Source organism: Vipera ursinii, assembly GCF_947247035.1.
Source record: "Vipera ursinii genome assembly, chromosome: 2".
Taxonomy (NCBI): domain Eukaryota; kingdom Metazoa; phylum Chordata; class Lepidosauria; order Squamata; family Viperidae; genus Vipera; species Vipera ursinii.
Genome location: NC_139513.1, coordinates 132935768 through 132956492, shown reverse-complemented (window position 1 = coordinate 132956492; position 20725 = coordinate 132935768). Strand labels below are relative to the sequence as shown.

The following is a 20725-nucleotide window of genomic DNA, read 5'->3' as shown; positions in this document are numbered from 1 at the left end:
TTGTAAAAAATACCTTGAAAATCAGTATTTGTAAGAATAGAAATCTAACGAAGTCTAAACCATATAGCTTATTTTGGTATGCTATAGATCAGGGGTGTCAAACTGCCAGCCCAAGGGCTGGACGCGTCACATGGAAGCTGTGCCCACCCCATTGCCGGCAATGGCAAAACTGTCCCAATACGTTGCACGACGTCACGTCGCGAGTTTGACATGTCTACCATAGATCATGCCTCATTAACTGCATTTGGTTTCATGTGTCTCATATTAAATAATCATACAATACCAACTAATTCCAATATGTCTGAGTTTGTATTTGTACATCCAAAAATAGGCAATATGCAGAACTTTAAATAACATGTTTAAATACCAAAACCTATGGATACAATTTTCCTTTCTGATGTATCACCTGATACTGACAAAAATGAACCCAGATTACATTTCAAAACTGCTTTGCAACCATTTTTAGCCACTACCACAAGCCTTATTCTAGTTTCTTTTTCTTTTATATTATCCCTTCCTATTATTAACAAATTTCAAGACATCTGTACACCATGGAGGTATGAGCCACATTGTGCTATTAGCTATACTAAAGATGAAGAAACAGCTTATAATCAGTTGAGTATCAGTGTAATGTCAAGAGCATTTTAAACCAGATCAGTCAGCGCAACAATCTGTTGTGTACAATTGGCAAAGTATACTTTCTTGAAAGCATATGTTGAAACTTTCCAATTTTCATTTTTCAGGGAATCTTTGGCCTCAAGTGGCATTTCCCAGCTTAGAATTTCATCATTACACAGTAGATACATGCAAATTATTCTGAAAATTTTTACTATGTAAATGGTAAAACCAACTTGAAGATATGTGTACAAATGCCAAAGTTAATGTAAAAAAAAGCTTAGTGAGTAACATCAATCAACTGAAGCAGATTGGAGCTATACTAGAATATTGGAAAAAATGCCCAAACTCTTTTAATTCCTAATATATAACATCATTATACATGATTATATTCAGAATTTACAATATCAGCATTTGGATTTTTACATTCACTTACTTGAAAGAAAGGGTTACTCCAAACTTGGATCTTTTCAGTTATGTTTGAATTGTATAGATAGAAGTTGCTAATAATATTCATCATAACAGGTAAAGAATGTATCATGGTACGATTAAAAGCAGCAGTAAAGATATAACTCTGCAACAACAAAGATAAAGATTAAACTTGTTATATTTATGAGAATACACCTGGGTATAATGCAACAAGCGATAAATATCTCATTACAAAAAAGGAAATAAAATGGACTTTTAGAAGCATAAAATGATGCAATATGGTATCATTCACGCTACTTAAAATATAAATCAATGATATCATTAAAAGAGATATTTCTTTTATGATTTGATCACAAGATATTTCTGCATCTCTGCTGAATCCTACGTGGTATTGTCAAATGGTTTACTAGATTTGGGTGATTATCCTGAAATCCTTCCATTTATTTATTTATTTGTTTGTTTGATGTGATTAAAATTAAGAAAGATTAAATAGAGACTAAAAACCAAGAGAACAAATAACATGGGGATGGGGAACTTCTCTGTCACCTGTCAGCCACCCTTAGCACAGAGCACCCCCATCAGGGCCCCAGGCTATTACCCCCTCAATCATTGAAATCTATTCATTAGTAATGGTTCACATGAAGTTAGATGGCGAAATTATTTCCTGGCACACACGATTGAACAGACTAATTAATACACTTCCATGAGCCTCCTTAACTATTTGTTAGAACCGAACAGAACCTTGATGTAGGAAAAGAACAGGCAGAGCCGGTTGACGAAGTTAAGCAAGTCAGCAGCCTAGAGTCATTACATTCCCACAAACGGTCTAAGTCCAATCACTCTTGAACCTCTCTTGAATTCCATTGACCCTTATCTAGTGTCAATCCTTGGCACTAGACAGTTTGTAGATTTTCACATATAGGCTTAAGCAATAAATCTGAACTGCAACTTAAGGTATGGTCCCGATTCTTCACACTGATGGTTCATGAATAAACCTTAATTTGTTGAGAATGAAATGGAGACACAACCTATTTTCTTTTTGTGATGCAACACATGGGGCAGCCTTTGCCATCTGAACAGGGCTGCAGTGGCTATGCATTTTCATGTTTCACATCTGTTCTGTTTTCGTGTTTCTTATTTAAGAAGCTCTGTTGCAGGATTTATTTTTTTTTGTTTGATCCAAACCAATTATGATTGGATTTTTAGGCCCAGGTGTACATTGTGTTGTTATCTCTGAAGGAGATGGGAGATTAAAAAATAGGAAATACAAATAAATAAAATTATTTTTGTTATTGCATAGTTTTATGTATTGTTAGATTGCATGCTTATTTCACCTTTATTACTTTATAAGTAATTCAAAGGAGGCTGCCTGCAACACCAGCTGCCTGCAATTATTGCAGGTTCGCATCCCACCAGGCTCAAGGTTGACTCAGCCTTCCATCCTTCCGAGGTAGGTAAAATGAGGACCCAGATTGTTGGGGGCAATAAGCTGACTTTGTAATAATGCCACTTTGGGGGGGGGGGGCGAAAGCCCTAATAAGCAGGCATATACATAGAATGAAGGCTATTCTAAGCACATTGATTTGTGCTTTAAATTGTAAGCCGCCCTGAGTCTTCGGAGAAGGGCGGGATATAAATGGGATTAAAAAAAAAGTGGGGAACATACCTAACGCTCCTTCCTGACAACAACCCTCTCTGTGAGAGAGTTGGGCTGAGAGAGCGAGAGCGACTGGCCCAAAGTCAGCCAGCCGTCTTTTGTGCCTAAGCCGTCTCCAGGCTTGCAGGTCGGCACCTTAACCATTGTATCAAACAGGCTTCTTTTGGCGGGGGGTCTTAAAACTCTGTGTCCCACCCAGAGTTGCTGTCCTGAGATGGGCAGCTATATAAATTGTTTGTTTATATGTATAGATAAATACTTGTTTTTGTTATTCTAACCTTTCCCTATGTTTTTTGTCACCTGAAAAAACACTTAGCATTTAAGATGGAGAGGCCAGATTTTAGTGGCTGGGAGGCTGCATTTCATATTTTGGGAGCAGGCAAAGGCTCAGTAAGAATGAGAGAGGCAAAATCAGCAGAGGCACACCTCATACCCACAGGGCTAGAATTTCATGTTCTGTTCCCCACACCTCTGTGCAATTGCAGTCACAGTGGTTTCTGGGTGTCCAAAGGAGAACCAAATATTTAAAAGAAATACTGTTCATGTTCATTTTATGGAGATGTATACATTTTATTCCCTCACAAAACTGAAATGTTCGAAAGCAATTCACCATCTACAAATTTATTAAACTGAGATAGTTCTGCTCCTAGTACATTTGATACATTTGTTTTCAAAGCATGCTATGTAACTACATTTAACTGCACACACATTTTACTAAATTCCTCTGTATTTGTAGAGAATTATTATCTCTTCTTACCTTGTCTACTTTAATTACATTTAATGCTGCACTATGTGGGGCAAATGACACATATACGCTGTTGTTTAATGCAGTACTGTGAAAATCCACTGATTCATAACCACTGCCACTGTGTACCTCTGTCAGTATATTCTGATTTCTAAGAGTACTAATTAAGTCATCTATGTTTGACCCTGGATTAAAAAAAGGAGAACATGGCATAAAAATATCACAATTATTCCATTCATTCAGAGCAAATTAAGTATATAAAATTTAACTTCAGTTAACTCTTAAAAGAGTTTCAGGTATAATATAAGAATGATCTGGGAGAGGGATGACAATATTCTTTAAAAAAAAGTGGGTCCTTTTCAATTTTAGAGAGCCTTAGAAAATGGCATTTCAGTAGGGTGGACCAGAATGACAAAAGCAGAACTGCAGTATCATGAAACACCCCCACACCTTTTCTAGCACAAAGGGAAACACCTTATGATGCAACCCTGCTTTTGTTCCCGCAGACACATACAAGGTTAGGCTCTCCATTGGTCAACTATTAGTTTGAAACATGCAAATATGCAGCTGAATCTTATAATTTATGGCCTTCTTTTCCATGGTTGGTTTATATGGACTTGAATTCATTATTCATCACAATGCACTTTGCATATCCATACTTTTTGGTACAGTGTTCTAAGCAGTCTGCCATTTTACTCTGCACAAATTGGATATACCGGTAGCTTCCAGTCAATTTCTCAGTAACCCCAGCGCTTGCAGTGTTCCTAACATGTAAACTGTGTTCTCTTGCAAGCTACTCCTTTCACAGTGAAAATGAACATTTCTTTAGTGGCCTGCCCGACTCACTATAATTTTTCAGCAATCTGCAATAGTCTTAAAAATGCTAAACAGAGAGATGGAGTGCTGCTAATTTCAACTGTGGGATTAGCAACCCCAGGCCTGTTTTATTCTATAATCTTTGCTTTTTATTTTTATTATGTATACAACAATACTTTAGTAATCATCGTTAATTGGTTCCAGGAGGTGTGATGAGTACCAAAAATGATGACTACCAAACAAATTTTTCCCATAAGGAATAATGTAGTGACTCCCAAGGCAGCCAACACTGACAAATTCTAGCTTGTATGTTGAGTGCCGAACAAACAATGAGTACCGGGACAAAATGTTTGCGTCACAAATGTGTTGAGTACCAAATCCAATGAGTTTCAAAGCAGTTGACTACCAAAGTACCACTGTTCTGTATTTTATTTTGAAAATTATTTCCTTAATTTTTTTAATTACTTATTCTTTATTTGAAATAAAGCTGAATGAGAGAACATAAGATCTAAAGTGGCTAAAATACACTTATTTCCTTTCTATAATTTTTGGGAGAATCTCTGTCATCTTTTCAATCATACAGGTAGTCCTCGACTTACAACAGTTCATTTAGTGACCATTCAAATTTACAACAGCACTGAAAAAAGTGACTTATGGCCATTTTTCACACTTATGACCATGGCAGCATCTTTATGGACATCAAAATTTCAGATACTTATCAGCTGGCTCGTATTTATAATGATTGCAGTGTCCCAGGATCATGTTATGAGCTTTTGCAACCTTCTGACAAGGCAATGGGGAAGTCAGATTCACTCACCAATCATGTTACTAATTTAACAACTGCAAAGATTCACTTAACAAACAACTCTGGCAAGCAAGGTCATAAAATAGGGCAAAACTCACTTAACAAATGTCTCACTTAGCAACATAAAATTTTGGGCTCAGTTGTGGTTTTAAGTTGAGGACGACCTGTATCATTACAGGTAATCCTCACTTACTGACTTGCCTCATTCAGCAACCATTCAAAGTTACAACAGTGCTGAAGTAGTTTATGACTGGTCTTCCAACTTGCCATCTTCACAGTCATCTGATCGTGATTTGGGTACAATGGTCCGTGATCACCATTTGGGACCTTCACAGCCAGCTTCTGACAAGCAATGCCAGTGGGGAAACCGGCAGGAAGTTGCAGGTCACCCTTACATGAAGAAACACTTAACAATCCACAGTGATTTGCTTAACAACTGCAGCACAACAGAAGTTGCCACATGATGTTTCACTTCACTACCACATCAGTTAGTGATGGAGTTTCCAGTTCCAAAATACCTGTATCTGTATTTTTGTATTTTGCTTTGAAATGCTAGAATACAATCCTTTGGAACAAGAAAGTCCACCCGTAGTAGATTTTATACAGATGAAATAAAGAACTGGAAATGCCAGGAATTGAAATAAAACCAATCAGTACATTGTATTTAAAATGTAGTTCTTAAAGCTATTGCTAAGCTTGTAAGCCGCCCTGAGTCTTCGGAGAAGGGCGGGATATAAATGGAATTAAAAAAAAAATTCTTACCAGTGCAGTTTTGAATGAGGAGACTAGTTTTGTACTTGTCATATGTTTCATTGGTCTTAAGAAAATATAAATTTGGAGACAGCTGTATAGGGACTACAGCTTTTTTAAAATAGTGATGCGCAACAAACATAAAAATTTGAATAAGAAGAAACACTGTAAATAACAAAAGTCTGAAAGAAAAAAAAGCAGATGTAATTATCAATCCTGCTTTCACAGAGGTCCATTCAAGAACTAGATCAGAGTTAGGCAGGCTTGTCTAGAGGAATTCATTACATTACATTACAGTGCATCAGTGTGTGACTAAAAGTATACAGTATTGAGATATTGAGAATTGTAATTAAATGGTCTGGAATGTGAACTTTCTATGTTGTAACATATACCAGTTATAAATAACCTTATAAATACTTTTAAAACTTCAGTATACAATTAAATGCAGCATTGCAGCAAGTATACAGAAAAGAAATATTTTGACAATTACTGCTAGAGTGAGACATCAATCAACCAATCAGACTGAGCTATTGCCAACATTTATCCCTTCCCTGAGAGAGAAGGGGAATAAGATGGTAGGACTAGCACAGAAGATGTGTGCAACCAGTGCTGTTATCAGTCAGTTGTTTCTGCAAGCTATCAATTTTAGGAATCATCATTCTTATCTGAAAAAAGAATATTGGCAGTAAAATGGGGGGAAAAATAAAGTGTTAGTTTAACAAGAGTGCAAACACAAGCACAATGACACATTTCTTTCCTCATTCTGCACCTCCCAAATTTGCCAAGAATTTCTCCTTTATTTTCCCCAGATTTGCCTAGAAATTCTTCATTAAATGAGAGGAATATTCCACAGTAATTTCAACATTAGAGAAACTGTGCAAATGAAAAATGTACCAGCTCCACCACTTAAACAGAAGCTCATTTGCATGGAGCTGCCTGAGGAGTAGCCATCATTAAATGTACCCTGCTGAGCCACCCCTTGGTTTTTTGTTTTTTTCCAGAAAAAAAATTCTAAGTGATCTTTTAAAAGCTGTTTTAATTTCCAACCATTCCAAGTATACCTTCACTACAGCAATAACTTCCTATGAAACACTACAAAGAAGTTATGATAGCTGCCAGTGGGACATTTGGAACAACTGTTGTTGCCTTCTCAGCCACCTATTGCCATCCTCTGGAATGAAGCTGCTGTGCTTCAAAAAGGGCCTCAGCCATTACCCGCCCATTGTGAAACTAGCCCAGGCTAGCTGAAAGTGACTATAATGTCACTTAGTGTGTGTGTGTAAAATTTTTTTGAATTGCTAACAAAGAATTAAAGGGAGACTGATTCTTTGTTAGCAATTCAAAAAAAAAATACACAAATATGAGCTGTCACTATTGTGACCACGTAGAATTGAAGGTATAAGAGCAACGTTTCGATGAAATCTCATCCGTCATCCTCAGGCTGGTATACATACATATACATATCAGGTTAATTCAAAGTTGATATACTTACACCACTGTCACTGACTTAATTTCACGTTTCAAGTTCAGGCAATGAACCTTTGCAATAGTTTTAGCTTGTTTTTTCCAGAGAGACCTCCTGTTCACCACACAAGACTTTACTTCAGAGAGCATTAGTAGACTTTGCTCTAATTCATCAGTAGATTTTGTATCCATTTCTTCTTCTACTTTTTCTGAGTTGAATACACTAAAATCTAAGAAAGAAAGAATAGCTTGGATGGCTTAAAATTTACTTCCAAGTAGATGAGGGGTATGTATGTATGTGAATGTATATGGGTAGTCCTTGACTTACAACCATTCATTTAGTGAGCATTTAAATTTACAATGGCACTGAAAAAAGTGACTTATGACTGGTTTTCCACACTTACAACCATCACAGCATCCCCATGGTCACATGATTAATATTCAGATGCTTGGCAACTGATTCATATTTATGACAGTTGCAGTATTCCAGGGCCATGTGATCCCCTTTTGTGATCTCCTGACAAGCAAAGTCAACAGAGGAAGCCAAATTCACTTAACCACGTTATTAACTTAACAACTACAGTGATTCATTTAACAACTGTGGCAAGGATGGTCATAAAATGGGGCAAAACTCAACTACTGTCTTGCTTAACAGCAGAAATGTTGGGCTCCATTGTGGTCATACATTGAGGACTACCTGTACAAGTAATTTGAAGGAATCAGTGAAGCTTCCATCCCAAAAATGTCATTGCCCAACCCAAATTAAAAAAATGGAAAATTCTACTATTCTATAATCTGAAATATAATTGAAATATGAGACTATTACTAATGAAACAGCATTTCTGATCTTGTATTGTATTGTATTATATAGGAGGTTTGGCAGGTTTTTTCCCCCCTTACCTGCTTGGTCAATCTCTGCTTCAGCTTCCAACTTGAGGAAAACATCTTCCAAGGTTGTCATGGAAACACCGTAAGAAATAACACCCAAATGAGCATGGGTATCTAAATCAGCAAACAGCGCTACAAGAAAAAGTAGTGGTGGTGGTCTTAGTAATGAATTTGTAAATGTAATCATATTTCTCTGCAATGCCCTTTTTACAGTCTTCCCAATTTCCCAACTAACTCGCTACAGAGAGTTTAGGTCAGGAGTGTCAAACTCAATTTCATTGAGGGCCGCATCAGCATTGTGGTTGCCCTCAGGGGGCCGGGTGGGTATGGCCTGGGTGGGCGTGGTCTACTGGGTGGGTGTGGCTAGAGTGCGTATGGCCTACTGGGTGGGCGTGGCCATCTCTACATTGTTCGCATCAAGGGTGCCTATGGGGGCCTGGGCAGGAGTGGGACAGATCTGAGGGTCTCTGGCAGAAGGAGGGTCTCTGGGCCAGGGCCAAGGCAGTGGGGGCCGTTCCCTCACTGTTTCCAGGATGGCTTTGCGGGCCGCATGAAACCACTTTGCGGGCCGGATCTGGCCCCCGAGTCTTGTGTTTGACATGTCTGGTTTAGGTAATAAATGTATCTGGAGTTAGCTGTTCTCTGTTAAAGTAACCACCAACTAACTCTCTGTATATTAACATCATAGTCTTTGAGCTCAAGTGTAATTAGCCACGTAGTCTTCTGCTTTTCTCTTGAATTCAACAGAGGAAAAAGTTATACCTGAAAATTTGTCCATATCTTTAAATGGTAATGCATATATCAGTTGTTCTTCATTCTGTTTTAGCAAACTTGATCCGGGGATGTGCTGTCTGATGACAGATGCTGTAGCTTCTGTGTTACAATACCTATCTATATGCATGCTAAGAAACACATATATATACACATCATGGTTTTGCAAAGTGATGCACGATATTCATTATAGGAATAAACATTATTCCCATACTGCTGTCTAATTGCAAATGTATCTGTACTTTCATAATCCAGTTCATGAAAGTTATTCATAAGTATTATATATTAGTTATCATCCTAAGGGTACTTACACTATAAAGTAGAAAAATTTAATAAACTTCAGCAAAATGTAAAGACTTAAAAAAATGACTACTGAACAACACAAACTGTTCAACAATTTTAAACTAGATACCAGAGAGGTCAAGTATAGTTTCAAACCCCTTTAAAAGAAACCAGAGCAAAGTCAGGAATATACAGTATAGGCAGTCTTGACTTAACAACCATTCATTTAGTGACCATTTGAAGTTACAATGAAAAAAGTGACTTATGATTGGTTTTCACTCTTACAACCATTGCAACATCCCCTGGTCACGTAATAAAAATTTGGATACTTGACAACTGGTTCATATTTATGACAGCTGCAGTGTCCCAGGGTCACGTGACCACCTTTTGTGATTTCCTGACAAGCAAAATCAATGGGGGGGAAGCCCGATTCACTTTAACAGCCATGTTACTAACTTAACAACTACAGTGATTTACTTAACAACAGTGACAAGAAAGGTTGTAAAGTGGGACAAAATTCACTTAACAAATATCTCACTTAGCAATGGAAATGTTGAGCTCAATTGCATCGTACGTTGAGGGCTACCTGTACAATGTTCTTCACTAAGAGATTTAAGCATTAATGGAGGAACAGGTAAATAAGGCTTACTTGCTGTTTCCCTGGTACATTAATGCAAGCATAAGCAGTCTTTCAAATAATGACTCCAATTTTTCAAAGATCAATGTTAAGTAATCTGAATTAAGATTTAAAATTGAACTAGCAACTGAGTAGAATAGACATTTCAGATGAGCTGTCTAGTTCTAAGAAAAATTTGAATAGCTATATTCCATACCAGCTGAAGTTCTCAAGTAATTTTCAATGACAGCCTCAAGCAAAGCATGGTAACAATGTTAATCATACAATCCAATTCATACAAGCACCTAACAATGAAAGAGTTTCAAAGTTATTTCAATGTGCTTAGGAACAGAAATATTGAAGCAGGATTGTGACAGAACAGAACAGAAAGTTGTTGTACCTCAAACGATAGCCAATTCCCCATTTTGTCTTAAGGAAAAGGGAAGATCCAAGACATTTCAGCATTCCTTGAGAAATTACAGCTTTCCGATCTAGAAGTAGGCCAGAAGGGATCTTTATCATAAATAGATAAAGCTTACATGATAGCAACCAAAAGTATCTTATTTATATTATGGATAATATATATCTAACCTAACAGGCATCTAATTGAACATGCCTGCAAGAATGTCTGCTTCATCCATGAAATGGGTACTGAACACTGTCACGCGGTTGGCTTTTCTGTTTTTCAAGAGGTTCCAAACTGTATGTCGGGAGCATGGATCCATACCAGCAGTTGGCTCATCCAAGAGTAACACCTGAACAACAGCCAAGGAAAACAATAGTTAAAACTAAGTATTCATTTTACAAATACAAACGCTGCATGGCACCAAAACTGTAGGGAAAACAAAATATTCTAAATGGTGTGGGAATATGGAGTGAAGTCCCATACATCCCATGATGGCCTGAGTACTGAAAAAAAAAGGTTTGCTGAGTACTGAAGGGAAAGGGGAAGGCGGCTGAATCATAGTTAATCTTTGCTTAACAATGACAACAGGGACTGAAATTTCCATCACTAAAGAGATGCAGTGTTGTGATTCAGCGTCAGCCTGTGATACCGGCAGCTGAGTCTGATGATTCTGAAGAGGAGAACGAGGGGTTTGGAGAGCCTTTGGTGTCAGAGGGAGGCTCTGATGCACTGCAGGACTCTCAGCCTGGCCCCTCCCATCATCCTCCTCATCAGACTCAGCCATGTGAGCACGAGGTATTGGACGTAGATGATTCACAGCTGGATCTATTCAGGGATGCTAGGAGAAGGAGGGATTCCAGCAGAGTAGAACAGAGAAAGGCCATGAGGCAACTTGGTGAGAGGAGGAGAAGGCAACGAGAAGCCACGCCTTGGGACTGCTGATAAAAGGGGAAGGTGTGGGAGGTGCTAGTTGCTGAAGGCAACCGTTGAAGATCTTCTGCTAGAGTCCTGGTCTGTTATTCCTGTTTAACTCTTGTTTGAACTTTTGGTTTAACTCGTTTGAACTTTTGATTTCTTTGTAAATAAATTTGGTTGGGTTTTTTCCAGCCTGTTGACTATAAAAAAGGGTTGTCCCTGACATTCAAACAGGGCCGGTCGTAAGCTGGAACAGAACATGCAGACATAAAGCGCAGTGTCACAATATTGCATCATTTAGGGATGGCAAGTCCCCATTGTTAAGTGAGGATCACAGGTCCTGAACAGAGGACCTCACCTGATAGCAACTTAAGACTTCCTGCCGATTTCCAACAAGCAGTGTCAATAGGGAAGTTGGCAGGAAATTGCCAGTCCTGAGTGATTTGCAACAGGCTGCCAGGTGGGGGAATGCAATGTATCCTAACCGGTCAGTTCAAAAATCTTTTATTCTGCTGTACTTCAAATGCACTGAAAATTAAGCTTGATAATACAGTACAAAAACATGGGCTTGATCTTTATTTGCACTGTCCTGCCCACTTTCCCAGCAAATTTGGCATAGCACAATCTTTGCAGAATGGCTAATAGACAAACACAGATAAACAGTATGGGAAGCTGGCAATAACACATGCTTCAGCAGATGTCCCAATAAAAGCACTTAAGTGTTGCATTCATTGCAAAGAAGAGATTTTCACTGGCACCTCATCTAAAAAGAAGATGCTGCCTCGCAGTACATTGCTTTCTAAAACTAAGTATTTTTATCTCACCATTAAGCTAATCATGACTTTGAAATGTGTATCTGTTTGGATTTGTACCTATGAGCGAAACATTTCTATGCGTGGATGGGTGCGCGCGCACACTGCATACATGTGCTCACATCCATGTGGTTGAAAGAAAAGTGGAACTGCTTCCATATGCTGAGAAAGTCCTTTTTCCAGAATGTCAGTTCACTGATTGTGAGTTAACTGAGTTGTTTTTGCTTGAATACAGTACGTATATCTATTGGTCTGCTGTAATTTTGAATTAAGGTTTCTTGATTTTTCTTTATTGACACAGTATACTACTAAATTAGTTACATGGTTTATGGTAATGTTATTTTTAATCTATTTTTAAAAGTGTTGTTAAGGTAAGTGCTATAAGTATTTTAGACAGTAAACAGAAGAGCCCAGAGTAAAATCTGGTGTTATTTCTTTGTGGATATGGATGCACACATCTGAATATACTTCTGTAATTCCTTCTATGATTCTTCAATAAAAGTGATTAGCAGCTAGAAAACCATGTGACATCTGACCAAATTCTTGTAAAGTTGAGTGTTTAAAATGCTCTTAAAATACTCTTTTAAGATTAAGTAGGGCCAGCTGAGAGGAGGCAGCCTATTCACGTGCGGGGAAAGCTATTAATTGCTTAAGCCAGGGGTGTCAAACTCACAATGTCACATGACATGTCGCGACGTATCTCAAGTTTTTTTCCATTGCTGGCAATGGGGTAGGCACCGTTTCGGCATGATGCATCTGGCCTGCGGGCCAGCAGTTTGACACCCTTGAGTTAAGCTTTTGTTGAGCAGACTGCTGCTGTAGAAGGCCGGCATGGACGGGTACTATTATTTCTACTATCCCAGCTCTCCTATTTGGAGCACACAATTATAGTTCAATTTGTGTGTGGTTTGGAATTGATAAAGAGTATTACTATCAGTATTTCAGTTACTTTGCTATTTACCTTCGGATCACCAAGAATTGCAATCCCAATTGACAGCTTTCTTTTCTGTCCACCACTTAGTTTTTTTGCTTGGTTATCCTTAATGGGCTGCATATCCAAATCCAATAAAATCTTTTGGACCTTTCAAAATCAAGCATGAAAAATATTTAGGGATAATTAAAGCAAGTAATTCCATAATTAATCAGAGTATTTACCATGCTATTGTTGCTAAAGCTCAAGGAATCTAAAGTTCTGTAACTTACCATAATGTAATGCGTTATGAAAATAACTCAAACTCCATGTTATTTATTCTCTGGAATTTCAAAAACAACCCCCCCACACGCAAGAGTTAAGGTGAGAGGTTTTTAAAACCAACAGTCCATCAGTCCATCCATCCAATCATTAAAGTGGTTTTTAACAAAAACATTTTGCTTCAGCTAACCACACCTTTTTAAAAATATGCTAAGCTGGTATTTGAAAGCGCAGATAGATTAGTATCAGGAAAACAAACAATTATGATGCCTATATCTATCTCACATCATTCTTTTACTTATAATCTTTTTATCTTAAATTCTATAAGCTTTTCTGCTTTTAGAACAGGTCTCAAAATAAGGCAGCATACTATGGAATCTGAACATAAAAGATGCAGTCAATACATTGTTACTATGCAAGTAAAATTATCTTTGTTTTATTGGAATACATATATGATACCATTTTGAAAATAAAAAAATAAATACATGCACTATATAGACTGTATTCTACTCACCTCTTGTATCACATAATTGGGAGGTATTCCCTTAACTGCAGCAACTATTGACAAATTTTCTTCCACAGTTAATACATCAAAATATATATCCATTTGTTGACATACTCCAGTTATCTTTCTGGCATCTAGCATTTCATCTATTTCAGAAACTCTGTATCCATAGATCGATGCAAATCCTAATAAAAATAAACAAGGGGAAAAAATGATTGCCACTAAAATACATACATTTGTGTATACATCACAAAAATGGACTTTTACTGGATTGTGACCATAAAATAGTTACTAAAATTAGTTTTCTTCAACAGAAAATCGAGAAAATTCTCCCTTTCTGAATGTTTCCAAAGTTGGGGGGGGGGGAGGGAAGACCTAAAACTAGAAAATCAAAACGAAAAAAGTGCAATGTTTTCTGCATGTGTATTGCCAGTTTGTAGAAAGGAAGGCAATCAAAATATTGAGTCCTACATGGCATAGGGCCTGATTACTTGCAGGATGTCTTAACAGAATAACAGAGTTGGAAGGGATCTTGGAGGTCTTCTAGTCCAACCCCCTGCTAAGGCAGGAGAACCTATACCATTTCAGACAAATGGTTGTCCAATCTCTTCTTAAAAACTTCCAGTGTTGGAGCATTCACAACTTCTAGAGGCAAGTTGTTCCAATGATTAACTATTCTAACAGTCAGAAAATTTCTCCTTAATTCTAGGTTGCTTCTCTCCTTGGTTAGTTTCCATCTGTTGCTTCTTGTCCTGCCTTCAGGTGCTTTGGAGAATAGCTTGACTCCCTCTTCTTAGTGGCAGCCCCTGAGATATTGGAACACTGCTATCATGTCACCCTTAGTCCTTCTTTTCATTAGTGGGTTAGACAGCATCAGCAGATGGATTTATAGCTGGTTGATTGGCCGTACTAAGCGTGTGGTCCTCGATGGAACTGCATCTACATGGAGGGAAGGGTGTAGTGGGGTGCCCCAGGGCTCTGTTCTGGGCCCAATGCTCTTCAACGTCTTCATCAATGATTTGGATGAGGGGATAGATAGGGAACTTATCAAATTTGTAGACAGCACAAAGCTTGCAGGAATAGTCAATGCTCCAGAATATAGGCTTAAGATACAGAAGGATCTTAACAGACTTGAACATTGGGTGCTATCTAAAAAAATGAAATTCAATGGTGAAAAAAGTAAGGTTCTACATTTAGGCATGAAAAACCAAATGCACAAGTACAATATAGGTGGTGCCTTGCTCAATAGTTGACGATGACTTAAATATGAGCCAGCAGTGTGCTGCAGCTGCCAAAAGAGCCAACACAGTGCTAGGCTTCATTAACAGAGGGATAGAATCAAGATCACATGAAATGTTAATACTATATTACAATGCCTTGGTAAGACCACACTTGGAATACTGCATCCAGTTTTGGTCACCACGACGTAAAAAAGATGTTGAGACTCTGGAAAGAGTACAGAGTAGAGCAACAAAGATGGTTAGGGGAGTGGAGGTTAAAACATATGAAGAACGGTTGCTGGAATTGGGTATGTCTACAGTAGTTTAATGAAGAGAAGGACTAGGGGTGACATGATAGTAGTGACATGATAGCAGTTCCAATATCCCAGGCATTACCACAAAGAAGGAGTCAAGCTATTCTCTAATGCACCTGAAGGCAGGACAAGAAGCAATGGATGGAAACTAACCAAAGAGAGAAGCACCCTAGAACTAAGGAGAAACTTCTTGACAATTAGAACAATTAATTAGTGGAACAACCTTCCTCCAGAAGCTGTGAATGCTCCAACACTGGAAGTATTTAAGAAGAGACTTGGCATCATGTACACAGCAATTTCTTTACAAATCCTCTCTCTTTACAAATTGACATTTATTTGTACTTGTTTTTATTTGTCATTGGTGCATGGGTAGAAAAAGAAACATATATTTAAGAAATCAAACAGAACAAAAGGATAAGTAAGTGAACAGCAAGATTACACTCTCAGTATCTGATACCAACATCCTGCAATTATAAATTGCAGTTAGCTGAAATGAAACTCAGTGCATAATTAAAAGGGAACAGAAATAACTTATTCATAACAGAAATGTCAAGTTACATGCAAAGTATTCTGCACTGCATGAGTAGAATGTCGCTATGAAAAAATTTGCAATCCTTTCCCCCAAATTCTGGGGTTGAAGGTTTGATCAACTGAAAAGTACAATAGGTTATATGCATTAGTGATTGGAAGGACCACAGAAAATGGAATGGATCAAAACAAAATGTGATTACATGGAAAAAAACTTAAAATAGTGCATTTTCTCTTTACTTGCCCTTAAATATGGCAAATCAAAATTATTTCCATCATACTTACCATCAGAAGGTGGACACAAACCACAAAGAATGTTCATCAGTGTTGTTTTGCCTGTTCCACTGTGTCCAAGTAATGCTGTGATCTGACCCTCATATATATCAAAAGATAAATCTAATAAAATAATGAAATGATTATGCGAGTGGGTAAAAAGTAATATAACACCATTAATCACTACATTACTAATTATTAAGATGCTTAACATAAAACTACATTCACCTTTAATAAACATTTTTTGTTTATCATAACATTAACATAATAAACTCACAGATTATTTAATACGCCATTGAACATTAACAGGATCTTGCCAATATGCAAGTTTCTGATTATCAGAAAACAAAAAACCCACTTAAACTTCAAGGATTTTTATTATGATAAATAGTTGAAAATCCCAAAATTCTTACTTTTTAAAGCCTCCACAGTTTCACCTTTTTTAAAAAAAGATTTCTGGACAGAGTTGATTCTGAAAGAAAGCATGGTAACTTTATTTTTTAAGGAAAGCTAAACTCTGATCGTATTTTAGCAAGATAAAAGCAAGCAATATGAAAGAATCATTATGTTATCATGAATATTAATGTAATTTAAATTAATGCTAACTGAAGATTCACAAAGCATAGTTGAAAGTTTCTCAGTTTCTGAGAGCTTTTAAGTAGGGAACATGTCTAACTACAGTATCCTATTTTTCTCTTGGATTTTAACTTTGTCAATGTAAGAAACAGTTGTTGAATTCAGTATAATACTCCTATTAAAGGCTAAAGGATACATTTCTTAATCCTAAAACCACTCTTATCATTATACACTGGCACCTACACAACATCTACCCAATGACATTTAACACTGATTCCCAATGGAAAGCCAAATGGGTCACTGAACGCCCAGACATAGGTAGACATATAAATGACCCCACAAAAAAAGTGCCAGGCTTCGAACTAGTAGGTCAGCAATCGACAATACTGAATAGGATTTATACCTCCCATGGTGTCTGCCTACATAAATGGGGCATAGTATCCTCCTCTAAGCATAACTGTAAGATCTCACGTCAAACTAAAGCGCACATCATGACTGGCTATAAGCTGAGGGCATATACCGGTCCGGTATCTGATTTTTTTTTAACATAAATGATGCTGCGCTTCCATGGTTAGATGGCCTAGATCAGGGGTGTCAAACTCAATTTCATTGAGGGCCACATCAGCATTGTGGTTGCCCTCAGGGGGCCGAGTGGGTGTGGCCTGGGTGGGCATGGCCTACTGGGTGGGCGTGGCTAAAGTGTGTATGGCCTACTGGGTGGGCATGGCCAGCTCTACATCGATCGCATCAAGGGTGCCTATGGGGGCCTGGGCAGGAGTGGGACAGATCTGAGGGTCTCTGGCAGAAGGAGGGTCTCTGGGCTAGGGCCAAGGCAGTGGGGGCCGTTTCCTCACTGTTTCCAGGATGGCTTCACGGGCCGCATGAAACCACTTCACGGGCCGGATCCGGCCCCCGGGCCTTGTGTTTCACATATCTGGCCTAGATGTTGGTATTTGAACACAGTTCTTTTTAACATTTATATTTTATTGTGCTTTACTAATCTAAGTCAAATGCTAATATATATTGCTAGTCCCTATATGACATGCCATATGCTAAATAAATTCATGTTTGAAATACTAAAAAAAGGTGACAGAACAGTTCTACATGTTGTGTTTGAAAGGATATGGATCAATTTGTTTTAGTACTGATTCATGTGCAAAGATTCTCTAAGCACCTAGTAAAACAACTTCCATTATATATTGAATACAAACCAACATAATTTCCCCTTTTAAAGTTTCTACATGTTGAACAGACTGATGTAGCTATTTTATTTGCCTCATCCGCTAGGCAAAAATTACACTCTGACTGTGTCTGATGCAAGCAGTTTTACCTTTATGATCACTTAGATGCTTGCTATATACAACTGACATATCAAATGTAATTCCTACATGTAGGCATGGTTGATTTTTACATATAATGGGCTGACCATATTTACTCATGATTAATGACCTTTGATTTAAATTCTGTTTTATAAACACTGATTATTTCAGTGCTTTCTTGCTATAAGTCATTATCTATCCAACCCAATTTTGTGATTTAGTAGAGAAATGATTAGTTATGTTTTTTTCTCCAATGAACGTTCTCTTTGCCAACAATTTTAAAAAAAGGATTTCAAAGAGTATCTGGATTGATGCTCTAAACCAGACATGTCAAACTCGTGACATCATGTGATGTCATGCAACGCATCGGGATTGTTTTGCCATTGCTGGAAATGGGGTGGGCATGGCTTCCATATGACATGTCCAGCCCGCGGGCCGGCAGTTTCACACCCCTGCTCTAAACCCAATGCTCACATTAACTACACACACACACACACACACACACACACACACACACACACACGTATCCTCACTAAATGGCCCTCAAGCAGTGATTGTTCAAATTTATAATGGTACTGAATGAATAGTACTTATAACTGGTCCTTTTTCTTATGACAATCACAGCATCCTTGTGGTTGTGTGATTGCTATCCTGGTGCTTGCTCAGCATTCTGCTTGCAATTACAATGTTGCAGTGTCCCACAATCACGTGATCACCATTTGCAACCTTCACTGCCACCTTCTAATAGGCGAAATCAGTGGGGAAGGTGGCAGAAGGTTGCAAATGGTGACATGGTGTCACGTTTTTAATGACACTTTGGGATTCACTTAACAATGGCTGTTGCTAAGCAGTGTAGTCATATGACATTGCATTTTATGACTACATCACTTTGAGACAGAAATTCAGCCCCAGTTACCATTATTAAGTGAGAATTGCCTGAACGTTTTCTTTATCGTTGCTACCAAAGTGAAATAACTAACATGACATAAAAAGATCGCCAAAATATTGACAAGATATGGTGCTTAAATGCTTCAAGCAAAATGTTTGGAAGTTTCTTTTTTTCCCCATAGTGAATTCTTTATACAGCACTAAGAAAACTCCTGGCTTGATAAATTCATATATAAAATTCATTACATAATATTTGCATTGCATGCACTCAAACTCAATTTTAGTCTACAGTTCCTGATTATGTAAGCTTCTGATTTATCAAACTTAAGGAAAAAAATTAGATAAGAAATTTCAAATTAGGTAAAAGAAATATTAGCATCTGGTTTTAGCAGCTGAAGGAAAACAGAATATCCAATCATACCTGATAGCTTCTTTTCCTTGAAATTCTGATGACACAACTTCAATGATCTCATTGAAATCCAAATTCGCATTAATATTGCTTTCATACAATTCTTTGTAATTTTTTGTTCTCTTTGACCAAAATGAGGGCTTGAGAAAGAAAAAGAATTGTCTACGCAATCCATATTCTCCTGAGCAATAAAAGAAAAATAAGGACTAAAAATATTAAATGCTGTTAGTAACAGTACATAAATATTTAAAAGATATACTGTATGTTCACTTATACTGGTCTATGACTGAATTATTTTCATCAATTACAGGTAGTCCTCGACTTACAATCACAATTGAGCCCAAAATTTCTGTTGCTAAGTGAGATAGTTGTTAAGTGACTTTTCCCTCATCTTATGATCTTTCTTTGTAGACCTTTCTTTTATTGTTAAGCAAATCATGGCAGTTGTTAAGTTAGTCACAAGTTGTTAAGTGAATCTGGCTTTCCCATTGTCTTTGCTTGTCAAAAGGTCATGAAAGATGATCACATGTCCCCAAGACATTGCAACTACCATAAATTTGAGTCAGTTGCCAAGTGTCTGAATATTGATCACATTACCAAGGGGATGCTGCAAAGGACCCAAGTATGAAAAACTGTCATAAATCACTTTTCGATTTATGACAGTTGTGGTTTTGATCACTAAATAAATTGTTGTAAGCAAGGACTACCTGTATCAAACTTCAGCAAAAGAACATGGTCTTAAACTTTAAGTGTAAAATAAATCAAAACTCTATTACTCAAATAGATCAAGAAATATATCACTGGGTTCGTATATTTCACAAAGCCAAAATGCAGATTACGGTATTTGAGTTTTCTTTATCAGATATGAAACAAAATATTATTTAAGAAATGGCTTAACTTCCAAAATGAATTCATCTCTGGTGAACTATTTTTTTTAATGTAACCAGAGTATACGTGAAACAAATTATGCACAATAATAGTCAACAACTGGAAGAATTTACTCTCATGCATTCCAAGTATTTGTACTTTTTGATGCTTGCGATACATTGGAATCTATGTAATACTAATGCTAATACAATGCACAAGTAAAAGTTTCACATTATTTTAAACCCTTGGCTAAGTATTTTCCCTACCTAAACATATAGAGCAAACATGTCAAACTCGTGACGTCACGTGACATTACGCAACACATCGGAGCTTTTTCCCCATTGCTGGCAATGGGGTGGGCGCAGTTTCCTCGTGACGCGTCCCGTCCGTGGGCCAGCAGTTTAACACCCCTTATACAGAGAGATTTTCTCTGTTAAACTAGAAGTGGTTTGGGACTGGAATATAATTATATGCACTCTAGCCCAATTTAAAGAGAATGGCAAATTCTGATTTGCTGACAATCTAAAACTAAAGAGACATCTGAATATAAATTGCTATTTATTGATTACATCAAACAACTTCCAATTTTTCAAGAGAAAAAAGTGAAAATAAACAGTTCAAATGTTTATTAAACATCAGATAGTATATAAATATATTATTGTC

At 37.4% G+C, this 20725-nt stretch overlaps 1 protein-coding gene across 2 annotated transcripts in view; it reads right to left on the bottom strand.

Annotated features, from left to right (window-relative positions):
* Positions 1-20725, bottom strand: part of LOC310633596 (cholesterol transporter ABCA5-like) — a 76558-nt gene that overhangs the window by 32360 nt on the left and 23473 nt on the right. For both annotated transcript variants that reach the window (XM_083351384.1, XM_083351385.1), the window contains 13 exons: positions 19208-19376; positions 16417-16475; positions 16016-16126; positions 13678-13853; positions 12933-13052; positions 10455-10593; positions 10239-10329; positions 8932-9071; positions 8182-8301; positions 7310-7511; positions 5830-5999; positions 3459-3631; positions 1052-1189 (listed from right to left, as the gene is read on the bottom strand). In XM_083351384.1, coding sequence (XP_083207510.1) covers positions 1052-1189; positions 3459-3631; positions 5830-5999; positions 7310-7511; positions 8182-8301; positions 8932-9071; positions 10239-10329; positions 10455-10593; positions 12933-13052; positions 13678-13853; positions 16016-16126; positions 16417-16475; positions 19208-19376 — 1808 coding nt within the window. The remainder of the gene's footprint in view (positions 1-1051; positions 1190-3458; positions 3632-5829; positions 6000-7309; positions 7512-8181; positions 8302-8931; positions 9072-10238; positions 10330-10454; positions 10594-12932; positions 13053-13677; positions 13854-16015; positions 16127-16416; positions 16476-19207; positions 19377-20725) is intronic.